The 12,590-nt window shown below is 45.6% G+C and overlaps 1 protein-coding gene across 6 annotated transcripts in view; it reads left to right on the forward strand.

The window, feature by feature from the left end:
• Positions 1–12,590, forward strand: part of ankrd29 (ankyrin repeat domain 29) — a 45,714-nt gene that overhangs the window by 28,445 nt on the left and 4,679 nt on the right. For 2 of the 6 annotated variants that reach the window (XM_069922604.1, XM_069922605.1), the window contains 4 exons: positions 296–394; positions 2,323–2,421; positions 6,233–6,328; positions 9,388–9,486. In XM_069922604.1, the coding sequence (XP_069778705.1) occupies positions 296–394; positions 2,323–2,421; positions 6,233–6,328; positions 9,388–9,486 (393 nt within the window). Of the gene's footprint in view, positions 1–295; positions 395–2,322; positions 2,422–6,232; positions 6,329–7,800; positions 7,932–9,307; positions 9,488–12,590 lie in introns of those variants that run through there. The other 4 variants (XR_011352599.1, XR_011352600.1, XM_069922608.1 and 1 more) reach the window with 4 other exon arrangements.

Below are 12,590 nucleotides of genomic sequence, written 5' to 3' on the forward strand. Positions count from 1 at the left end.
CTGGAATTTGTTGCCACAGACGGCTGTGGAGGCCAGGTCATATTAGTGTATTTAAGGCAGAGATTGATAGGTTCTTGTTTAGCCAGGACATCAAAATCATGGGGAAAAGGCAGGGCAGTGAGGCTGGGTAGGAAAATGGGTCAACTCATGATTGAATGGCAAGACCGACTCGATGGGCTGAATAGTCCAGTTCTGCTCCTTTGTCTTTTGGTCTTATATACTGAGGTAATCTTATGGATGGGTCATGGAATTTCTGAATACTGTGTTGGACAACAGGCTGTGTTCTTTGCTTCAGGATGGGGCGACCTCACTCTTTCTAGCTGCACAAGGTGGACATCTTCGAGTGGTTCAGCAGCTCCTGTCAGCGGGAGCCAAGGTCGACCAACCGAGGCAGGTACGGACATTGCTCACCACTGGAGGGCGAGGAGAATTAAATCAGCCGATCTGCAGGCAGTCTGAGTGTGGTGTTGTCACTTCACCAAACATGACAATGGAGTCAACAGGTTCACGTGTCAGGCATTATTCTTGTTTATTTCCATTTTTCCATAGGGAGTCTGCCAGTGCTGGTGTTCCCAAGTGCTTTCTGCCCCAGAATTAGGGAGAAAACATAGAACCTTGCAGCATAGCCCACGATGTTGTGCCAACCTATGTAAACATACTCCACATCAATCAAATTTTTCCTTCCCTGGGAGGAAACCCACACAGATCACAGGGAGAACTCCTTGCAGGCAGCACCGGACTCGAACCCAAGTTGAGGTCCATCACAAGTCACCATGTTACACTGTATTGTGTGCTTGCAATGTGACAAGGAATGTCAACTAACCCCAAATTAGTTGGAACTCATAAAGCTCTATTTTTCCTGCATTCAAGTGCCTGTCTGAGAGTCATTTGAATGTCTCTATTGTACCAGCCTCCTCCAGCATTGCATTCCAGGCACCCACCGCTCTCTATACAGTAAATAAAAACTTAACCTCTGACGTCTTCCCTTGGACTTAAGTCACAGAGTTATACAGCAGGACACCGTCCCTTCAGCCCTACTCATCCATGCCTTCCTGATGTAGTCTCATTGCCCATATTCCTCGCAATGCTTCGTATCTATATATTTATCTCAATGTCTGTTACGGCTTGGTTAGCACAACGCTATTACAGTGCCAGTGATCCGGGTTCGAATTCAGTCCTGTCTGTAAGGAGTTTCCATGCTCTCCCCTGTCTCCATGAGTTTTCAATGCTCTAATTTCTTCCCACCCTTTAAAAGGGACTTACTGCGTTAGTTGGTTAATTAGGTGTAATTTAGCGGCACCAGTTTCATGGGCTGGAACAGCCTTCTACCATGCGACATTGTTAACGTTAAATAAAAAGGTGTTATAATCGTACCTGCCTCTATAACTTCTCCTAGTGCAATGTTCCACACACCTGTCATCCCTTGTGTGAGAAATGTTCACCTCTCAGCTGAAAGCAGTGCCACTGATTGTAATAAAAAGATGCTGCAGAAACTCAGCAGATCTCGCAGCGTTCATAGCAAGTAAAAGATATATAACCAACAGTTCAGGCCTGATCCCTCTTTCAAGATATGAGCAAAAGGCAGATCGGCGCCTGAATTAAAAGGCTGCGGAGAAGAGGAGCACAGACCCACAGACAAACGGTGTTAATTGGATAGGGATAGGAGGACAGGAAAGTGAGAATTGATTGGGGGAGGGGGTGGCTCTGTGGATACAGAGCTAGAGGAAAGGAGTCAGGGGGATAGAAGGAAACTGGAGAAGTCAACGTTAATGCCATCCAATTGGAGGGTGCCCAGACAGAGAATGATGTATTCATCTTCCATTTAAATGTTTTCTTTCCTCGAGCCATGTCTCTTTCTTCCCTTTTTCCTGTCTCCTTTCCCCAAGTTCTGCATTCACAGAGCCAAAAACACCCCATCCCCCAGTTAATTCTCATCTTTCTTCTGTCCGCTATTCATGTCCAATTAACACCTTTTGACTGTTGTTCTATACTCCTCCCTATGCCCTTCCCTTCTCCCCAGTGATTACATTCAGGCGCCTGTCTGCTTTTAATCATACCTTGAAGAAGGGCTCAGGCCTTTACCTCCTATGAACGCTGTGAGACCTGCTGAGTTCCTCCCGCATTTCTGTGTTTTTACTACAATCTCCACGTCTGCAGACTTTCGTGTTTCACTCCTCTGGTTTTAGACTGCCCTATGTTGGCAAGAAAACTGTGCCTGTGGTGGTCGAGATGGGGATTTGGGAGAATCCTGGGCAAGGGCACCACTGGGGGAAACTGCCCTCAGCCTCCTGTTCTTTAACATCTCCTCCTTATTTTGCTCAGGATCTAGTCACACCGTTGTGGATAGCAACGCAGATGGGACATACTGATATTGTTAAGCTGCTACTGCAACATGGAGCAAGTTCTGATACACCCCGCAAGGTCAGATCTGCACTTCTAGTGAGAGCAGTTTGGTAAAAGTGCCTTGCTCTGGTCCGTGACAAAACAGGCGAATGCACACTTGGGTTTAATTTCACAGATGGTGCAATATGTAAGCCACCTAACACGGGCTTGGTTGTAGTATCAGTATGCAATAACAGGAAGCTAACTCAAGAGACTGTGCCCTCTGGTCTGGCTGTTGGTCTTGTTGGGATCAATAACAGACAATGCAATTTTTTACCAAACTTCTCAAGAATGAACAGGAATTGTTGCATAAAAATGCTGGAAGTGCTCAGCACCTGCAGAGAGAGAAACAGAACCAATGTTTCAGGATGGAGAGCAGAGTCTTTCTCGTTAAGGCATTCTCCCAGTATTGGGGAAGGAGTTCCGGGAATTGGAATTCTACTAGACGGACTCAGGCCCTTCAACCCAACTCATCCATGCTGACTAAGGTTTCCATCTGAGTTAGTCCCATATGCCTGCAATCGACTCATAATCTTCAAAACCTTTCCTATCCGTGGAAATGTCTTTGGAAAAGGGCCTTCATTCTCTTTATCTATTCTCCACCTGATTTTATAAAGCTCTTTAAGGTTGTACTCCACCTCCTGCTCTCCAGTGATGAAAGTCCCAGTTGCCCAGTCTCTCCTTTTAATTCAAGAACTTGTAAATCTTTTTTGCACTCTTTCCAGTTAATTACATCTTTCCTATTGTGTGGTGACCAGCACTGCACCCAATATTCCGTGTAGTCTTACCAGCCTCCAGTTGTTACATGATGTCCCATCTTAATGCCCTGACTGAAGGCCAGTGTGCCATGTGCCCTTTTCACCTACCTCTCTATTCGTGTTCTCACTCAGAGAGTACCTGTATTCAACTCCATTCCCCGGAGGCCCTTCCATTCACAGTGTATACCTGCCCTGGTTTAAGATAAAAGACATAGGAGCAGAAATAGGCTATTACCATAGGGAATAGAACAAAACAGAACAGAAGCAGGCCCCTTTGGCCCTTCTTGTCTATGCCGAACCATTTTTTGTTTGCCTAGTCCCACTGACCTGCACCCAGTCCATAGCCCTCTATACCTCTCCCATCGATATACCTGTCCAAATTCTTCTTAAATTTTATAATTGAGCCCGCATTCACCACTTCAGCTGGCAGCCCATTCCACACTCCTACCACTCTCTGTGTGAATAAGTTCCCCCTAAACTTTTCCCCTTTCACTCTTAACCTATGCCCTCTGGTTTGTATCTCACCTACCCTCAGTGGAAAAACCCTATCCACATTTACTCTGACCCCTGATGTGACTGGGTGCCTGGAATGTGTGTATTCTGGGTGGTCATGTGTCCTCCCTGTCTGAAACAAACGTATTTGGAAGTCACATCACCTCTCCATCAAGGTTGGACTCCAGACACCCACTTGTGCACACCTTGCCATTGGCTACTTTAAATCACCTTGGGTCATTATTGGCTCGAAGCAGATTAGCACAGTATATAGCAATGCACAAAACATTTTTTATCTCTGCCACGTCACTACTGTGGATGTCCCTGCAAGTGTTGTAGGTAAGGTGTACACTACACTGAAGATGAGCAATAGATCAGTACTTACAGAGAGCCGCATCCCCATTGGTACAGGGAACCGGGTGTGTGTGTGAAAGTGCCTGTGTTGAGCGTGTACTCAAGTATGTGAGTGTGTAGAGTATAGGTGGCCACTGGTATCGGAGTCCAATCTAGGTCTGATGTAAATGTCTATATTGTTGTTTAAGTAATATAGTAATAGAGTCCTGTTTGACGTTCTTCCCTGTTTGTCTCCTGAGTGTTAATTAAAGTTACGTGTGATTGTACTCTTTTGTCCAGACTCCTCTCTCTATGAACCCAACAAACTTGATACAGTTCCAACATGACCATTGGAGCTGCGAGCAGACTTCAAGGAGTTTTGGCAGGACACATGGAGTCTTAAACATGTGGGAGTGGGAGATCGTAGTAACAAAAATAGGCTTCCTGTTAGGTGCTTATGTGATGTGTAACTGCTTAAACAACGGGGACAGCAGGAGGCGACCCACAAATAGGAGAGGGGCCCTGGGGTCGGAATATAAAATCGCCAGGTGGACAGGTGACTGTCAGGGGCTCAGTGTTTGGTAGCGTGGCAGGCAAGCTACTCCATGCCAGTCAGTTGTGTGGACAGGTTGGATCCCCATGGAGAGGGCTCACGTGGTCTCCCTTCTGGAGGAATTTGGATTTCCTGGGACCAGGGGAGTGGTGAGGGGGCCCTATGGTTTACTGACATCCCTACTGAGGCACCAGTGGAGTATCTCGTCTGAGTTAAGCAGTCAGGGTGCCCAAAAAAGATGAGCCAATAGAATCCCTAACAATCCAGCACAGGTCCCTGCGGGAGGCACTGGAAGCTGCCCAGGGCACACATCAGCTGCTTAGAAACTAAGTACTCTGAAGTTGCCTGCCGGCTGATCAAAGCTTGGCAGCTTCAGGCATCGTGCCGACCTGGCTGACCGATTGATCCTGTTAAGATCAGAATGATCATTATGTACAGGGAGGAGAGATGTATGCTCAGGACATTGATGACTTTGCAGAGGCTGAATCAGAGTGTGCGCATTCCCACTCCCCCGCCCCCACCACCACCACCATGTGGGGAAGCGCCGGTGCAAAGTCATAGTGAAGGAATACTCTGCCAAGGAATTGAGTGCGCTGGTGGAAAAAAACCACCAGCAGTCAGATGAGTATCTAGCCGGCTGTGGGACGAGAGGGGGACCCCATATTCAGCCCATCAAGTCTGCTCAGCCATTTAATCATGAGCTGATCCATTTTTCTATTCAGCCTCACTGCCCTGGCTAATCAAGAACTTATCAATCTCTGCCTTAAATACACCTAATAATTTGGCCTCCACAACCACCTGTGGCAACAAATTCCACAAATTACCACCCAATGGTGGAAGAAATTTCTCTGCATGCATTTCTGTTCTAAGTGGACACCCTTCAATTCTGAAGTTGTGCCCTCTTGTGCTAGACTCTCTCACCATGAGAAACAACCTTTCTACACCTACTCTGTCCATTCCTTTCAGTATTTGAAATGTTTCAGTGAGATCCCACCATTCTCCTAAATTCCAATGCATACAGGGCAAGAGTTGTCAAACACTCCTCATATGATAACCCTTTCATTTTCGGAATCATCCTTGTGAACCTCATCCTCTGAACCCTCTCCAACATCAGTACATCCTTTCTGAAATGAGGAGCCCAAAACTGCTCACAGTACTCCCAAGTGAGGTCTCGCAATTGCCTTATAAAGCCTCAACATCACCTCCCTGCTCTTGTATTCTATTCCTCTTGAAATGAATGCCAGCATTGCATTTGCTTTCTTCACCGAATCAACATACAAGTTTACCTTCAGGCTATCCTGGATGAGGACTTCTACCTCCCTTTGAATCTCTTATTTTTTCTAAACCAAGTGCATGACTGTACACTTTCCTAAATTGTATTTCATTTGCCACTTCTCTCCAATTCTCCTTATCTAAGTCCTTCTGCAGCCTTCCTGCTTCCTCAACACTACCTGCTCCTCCAACTATCTTCATATCATTTGTAGTTTTGAGGTGGTTGCTGAGACCATTGAGGTTGGTGGACTAAGAGCTGTCCAACTGTGTAAAGTCGAAGGGCAAGAGTTGCAATGAAAAGTGAAGGGCCTTTTGCTGCACCTTTCTCTGTTCTAATCTGGGATGTTTTATAGGAATGCATAGAGATTAACATCTTGGATAGTAAAAGATGTATCTGTTAATAAATTGTGTTCCCTCGGTGATAATTATTATTCTTTCTAAGGACGGCTCAACACCTTTATTCAAAGCTGCCTATAAAGGGTTTACAGAAGTTGTTCGGGAATTACTGACATTTTCTCCTTCTCTGGGAATTCTAAAGGTAAAATTTCATTTAAGAAACTGTCTCATCTCGAACATAGAAAGATAAGCATGAAGTTATCATTTAGCTTTTTGAAATATGCCTGTGTTCTTTCGCTCCTTAAAACTCTTGTTCAAACCGATTTCCTGTTCCAAGTGGTAAATCGATGAGCTTTTTCTGGAGTACTTTCTCAGAGTCGTTATTCATGCTTGGCATGTAAGTCTCTGGACTTTCTGTTTCCTGCATTGCTGATGAGCCCTTTGTTAATTGGAGCCTGTGCCCCAAGTGGGCGTGGGACAAAGGATGGTTCAGAAATTCAACTTTCTGCCCGTGTCCGTGAACTTCCGCTCCCCTGTAATCTAAGATCAGTCCAATCTTCACCACACTGGCTCTCTCACATATCGTCTTCCTACAGTACTGCTGTTGGCAACATATAACATACATAGAAGCAGAATCAACCTCTAACTGCCCCATTATCCCATTCTAACTGCCCCATTATCCCATTCAACAAGGTTCCACCCCAACACATATTCCATTTTTCCTAATATACAATCATACAGCATGAAACAGGCCCTTCAGCCCAACATGTCCATTCTGACCAATTTGCCTGCATTTGGTCCATATGTTTCTAAACCCTTCTTTTCTGTATATCTGTCTGAATGTCTTTTGAATGTATCGTTCCCACTTCCAGTTTCATTCCAGATACGGACTACCCTTTGAGTGGAAAAAGTTGCTCATCAGTTCCACCTTAATTCTCTCCATCTCACCTTCAACCCATGACCTCCTGTTCTAGAATTGTCTCCCTGGAGGGGGAAAAAACTGAGCATTCACTTTATCCATGCTTTTGTGATTTTATAAACCTCTATAAGATCACCCATCAGCCTCCTACACTTCAGGGAAGACCCAGTCTATCCAATCTCTCACTATAACCCAACCCCTCCTGGCAACATCCTGCTGAACCTCTTCCAATTTATAGATATTCTTCCTGTAGCTGGGTGACCAGAACTACATGCAGTGCTCCTGGTGTGGTCTCACCAATGCCTTGGACAGCTGTATCACGAGGTCCAAACATTTGTACTCTATACTTTGCCCAGGAAGGTGCCAGATACCACCTTCTCATGGTAATTCCTGCCCAGGTTTGACTTCCCAAAGTAAAACACCTCCCACTTGTTAGTTAAATTCCATTTTCCTCTTCTTGGGACACCTTCCCAACTGATTCAGATCCTGTAGCCTTTGGTTCCCTGCCAATTCCTTTTGCCATCTTCTCTGCATCCTTTTACACACTTTTTCTCCTTTTCTTAGTACCCATCATGAAGTGTTAACTGTTTCTCTCCCAGAGATGCTGCCCGACCTGCTGAGTGTTTCAAGCCTTATTTCAACATTCCTGCACCATTGTTTTCACATATCTTATTTGTTTCAATGGGATAATTTAAACTCTCATAGTACAAACCCAACCTGCTGAATCATTCATCTTAAAACATCCCCTTCCGCAGCCCCAGAATTCAACATGGTGAGACTCCCTGAATATGAAGAAGAATCAGGATCTTATGGATTGCAGAGCAGGTTTGATGAGCCAAATGGCCTGCTCCTAATTATGTTCTCCTTCTCAACGGGGAGCAGGGCGGTGAGTGAGTGGAGGGGGCAGGGGGGGTGTTCTCCCAGTTTTGGTGTTCTTCACTAGTCCACTGATGCCCCTGGATTCTGCAACCCTCTTGGCCCACATCTAAACTATTCTTATCCATGGATCTGTCCAAATGTTTTTATTATCCCCCCACCTCCACCACTTCCTCTGGCAGCTCATTTCACAAACCCACCACCCTCTGTGGAGAAACCTGCCCCTCAAGTCCCATCTAAACCTCTTCCCCACCTTAAATCTATGCTCACTAGTTTTAAACTCCCCCAGTCTGGAAGGGAGAAAAGTCTGACTATATGCCTTATCTCTGCCCCCTGTGGGCAAACTATGGAGGAAGCTTAAAGGGACCCGCCCCGAAATGTGGACTGACCATTACCATTAAGTGTTTTTTTCATTTAACCACGATGTTAACAGAATCCTGTGTTTCTCCCATAAAATACACCCAAAAATGTTCAGGAAGAAAAATCTTCAATGTCGACTAAGCCTTAAAAAAAATCAGACTATTAATGTCGAGAATCTGAAATAAAAACAGATACCATTGGAAACTCTCAACAAGTCAAGCAGCATCTATGGGGCTGTGAAGAAGGAAATGATTAATATCTCAAGTCAGTGGCCTTTCCTTACTCCATCTGCCTTGCAACAAAGACCAATGCACTTGGCTGTCAGAGCAAATGGCTTTGAGCTGTGATTTGGATATAACTCAGGGGGATGTGGGCTGCTGGGATGGACTGGATGTACATAGAGCCTTGAAGGACTACTCATTTCATTCTCTCAACAACCCCTAGTCACTTTCTCTTTCTGATAGAATTTTTAAAAGTTTGCCCTCTCTCGACCACGACTTCAGGTTCAACCACCCTCCAGCTCTCAGCACCTTCCCTGGGATGGACAAAGAGCATAATCTATATGGGAGGTCTGGTGTATCCTGCTTGGATTTCTCGTTAGAGTTTAGGTGGTCCTGTTGAAACATGATTGGAGGCCCTGAGGAGAGGTAGTTTCTATAGTTTATTTTCCTTTGATCGAGGCCACGCATCCAAGAGGGATTGGAGAACTCTTCCCAACTTTTGTTTCCAAAGGATCAAATGTAAAACTAATGATTGGGGAATGTGGGTGGTATCAAAAGTGTTGAAATACACTTTCCCATAACCTAATTCCATCAATGTTATTCTGAATTCATGCATCTGGCAGCCTCAAGCAACCAGCAAAAAAATCGCAGAAATTAAATGGCTAAAAAATGCAGGTATAAAATTGGTGATTTACTGTAATTTTTCATTCATTTATTTTTCAAAATAATTTTCTCAATTGCTTCTGATCCGTGCTGCTTCCCCAGCTTTGTTTTGTACAATCAAATTTTGAATTTAAACCCACAGGTTAGAACCTAGATGGAACTGACCATTAGAATGTGTACACTGGTTTCCCTCCAGATGCAGTGAATATCTTCTTGTTACAGAATGGAATGACAGCTCTCCATGCTGCCGTGTTAGGAGGGAGTGTGAGAACAGTGACCCTACTCGTTGAATCTGGAGCAGATCCAAGTGTAAGGAACACGGTGAGAAGCTCTTCCCTTTGCCTTGTATCCCTGGGTTTTTGTAGAGACCAGAATGTAGAAATTCAATGGCACAATGGCCAAGGTTAGGGCTGCTGAGGTGGTCTTGTTTGGTTAATTAATATTGACAGGAAATGGACAAAGGAACAAGTGAAGGAAATGATTCAAGATTCCTTTATTGTCATCTAATATACAGTAAATGTAATTTTACACAAAATTTCCCTCTGCCAGCTGTAAGGCATTGTTGCCATTAGTTCACCCATCGCCCCTTACAGTGAAAGAAAGAGAAACGAAAGAGTTCCTTCGGGGTCACCGAATGTCCTTGGATTTGCCTCCAGCACTCCTGCAGCTGCAAAGACCCCTGTTTGATCCATCAACAATCCGAGCTCCAGATCCAAACCTTCAGCGCCCGAAGCCCTTCGGGAACTCCTCGCCCTCACTAATCCCAGTTCCATGAGTCCCTTGACAACAAATCACTGACCACCTGCAGCCAATGTGGGTTCTTCAGCCACTAAGCCCCTCACTGATCCATTGCCATGGTCACTGTCCTGTAGGGTCGTCTCCTCTGCTTCTCCTTCTCAACGGGGGGGCGGGGGGGGGGTGTTCTCCCAGTTTTGGTGTTCTTCACTAGTCCACTGATGCCCCTGGATTCTGCAACCCTCTTGTCCCACATCTAAACTATTCTTATCCATGGACCTGTCCAAATGTTTTTATTATCCCCCCACCTCCACCACTTCCTCTGGCAGCTCATTTCACAAACCCACCACCCTCTGTGGAGAAACCTGCCCCTCAAGTCCCATCTAAACCTCTTCCCCACCTTAAATCTATGCTCACTAGTTTTAAACTCCCCCAGTCTGGAAGGGAGAAAAGTCTGACTATATGCCTTATCTCTGCCCCCTGTGGGCAAACTATGGAGGAAGCTTAAAGGGACCCGCCCCGAAATGTGGACTGACCATTACCATTACAGGATGCTGCACGACCTGCTGAGACACTCCAGGAGCTCAGAATTTGCTCAATTCCAGAGTCTGGCTTTTGTGTTTCTCTGTGCCACTCATGGGTTTGTTCATCATCTGATTGTACCAGTTATTGTTATCATTGGTATTCCTTCGGTTTGAAGAAGAGACATTGTTGTGCAGTTCATCTGTAGACTCAAAGGTGACTTTGCTGTCCCAGTCTGGAAGCACAGAGTCTAGCACAATGGAAGTCCGTTTTTGTAATAACTGTGGCTGCTGCTTTGTGTCGCCATTCACAGTTTTCCATCAGTTTTTGGCAGCGCCTATCTTCAAAACTGGTGTCAGCTTCATCGCACAGGGCTCGCCAATGGAATCTGTAAGCAGTCACACCTTCTGGTTCTCTTGGCTGGATGCATCAATAGCAGAGGGTTTCTTTCACAGAGTCTTTATAGCACTTGTGTGGTTGACTTTGAGGTCTCCTTCCGATCTCAGTTCACTATAGAGCAGCTGGCAGGGCACTCGGTGGTCTTCCGTTCTGATGACGTGACCCACCCACCGCATCTGGGCTCTGATGATCAAGGACTCAATGCTGGTGGTCTTCATGTGATCCAAGACCTCCAGGTTGGAGACATGGTCTTGCCAATGGATGCCAAGGATGGAACGGAGGGCGCGCATATAGAATTTCTCCAGTTGTTTGATGTGACGTCAGTACAGAGTCCAAGTCTCACATCCATATAGGAGAGAAGGGATGACCACAGCTCTGTAAACTTTAAGCTTTGCAGAGATGCGGACATTGTGTCGATTGAGCACTCTGGTACGCAGCCTCCCCAGAGCCTAGTTGGCCTTGCTGATCCTGGAATCAATTTCTTTTCCCAAAGACTAATTACTCAAGATGATGCTCCCCAAGTATTTGAAGCTGTTTACATTTGTCAGCTGGGTGTCGTCAACAGTGAGTTTTGGTTCTATGGTGTTGGTGTTTGGCACAGACTGATGGAGAACTTCAGTCTTGTTCAGGTTGGTGGTCAGGCCAAAGAGCGTAGCCCCATCTGAGAATTTGTTCAGAATTAGCTTTAGATCACTTTGTGCGCCAGGAGCGCACAGTCATCAGCAAGAAGTTTCTTGAATAACTGTGTAGAAGCACTTCGTCCATGCGTTCAAGCAGCGAAGGTCGAAGAGAGAGTCGTCCAGTTGGTACTTGATGTACACTCCCTCCTCCATAGCTTGGACAGCACGTGTCAACATGCAAATGAAAAACAGATTGAACAAGACTGGAGCTAGAACACAACCCTGCTTCACCCTGACAAATGCAGCTGATATATCACCACTGCAGAGGACCTGTCCTGACATTCCGTCATGGAGCAATTGAATCAATTTTACAAATTTCCTTGGGCATCCGTAACGTCTCACGATGATCCAGCCAGCCTCCCTGTTTATATTGTGAAATGCCTTTGTCAGTTCAATGAAGACAGAGGCTCGTTCTGCTCGATGCACTTCTCCTGAACTTGTCTCACGGCAAATACCATGTCCACTGTACTCCATTCTGGCTGAAAGCTGGACTGTGCCTCTGGGATATTCCTTTCAGAGACAGTAACAACTCTGTTCAGGAGGATGTGGATGAAAATCTTGCCTGTGATGGACAGCAGTGAGATACCCCTGTAGTTTCCGCAGTTTGATTTGCCTTCCTTATTTCTGTAGAGAGCCTCGATGAGCGCATTGCGGAAGTCGGCAGACATCTCCTTTATGATCCAGATGTCTTTCAGGATGTTTTGGAATGCCTGTAATGTGTTTGGGCTTAGAGCTTTGTAGATCTCGCAAGAATACCATCCTGCCCTGTTGCTTTATTTGAATTCATCTGCAAGGTTGCTTTATTGATCTCATCAGTAGAGGGTGACAGGTCTACGTCATCCAGGACTGGCTGTTGAGGTATGTGCTGTCAGACATCAGGATCAACTGTGGACGGCCTATTGAATAGGTTGGAAAAATATTTAGCCCAGCAGTTTTTCAGTCCTTCCTGGTCTTTGATCAGGCTCGACCTGTCTGATGACAGCAAGGGGGAGCATCCTGATTTAGAAGGACCATAGACTGACTTTATGGTGCTGACAAACTGTCTGGTGGCACCCATATCTGCATTGTGTTCCACCAGCTCAGCTTTTC

Source organism: Narcine bancroftii, chromosome 2 (assembly GCF_036971445.1).
Source record: "Narcine bancroftii isolate sNarBan1 chromosome 2, sNarBan1.hap1, whole genome shotgun sequence".
NCBI classification, from domain to species: domain Eukaryota; kingdom Metazoa; phylum Chordata; class Chondrichthyes; order Torpediniformes; family Narcinidae; genus Narcine; species Narcine bancroftii.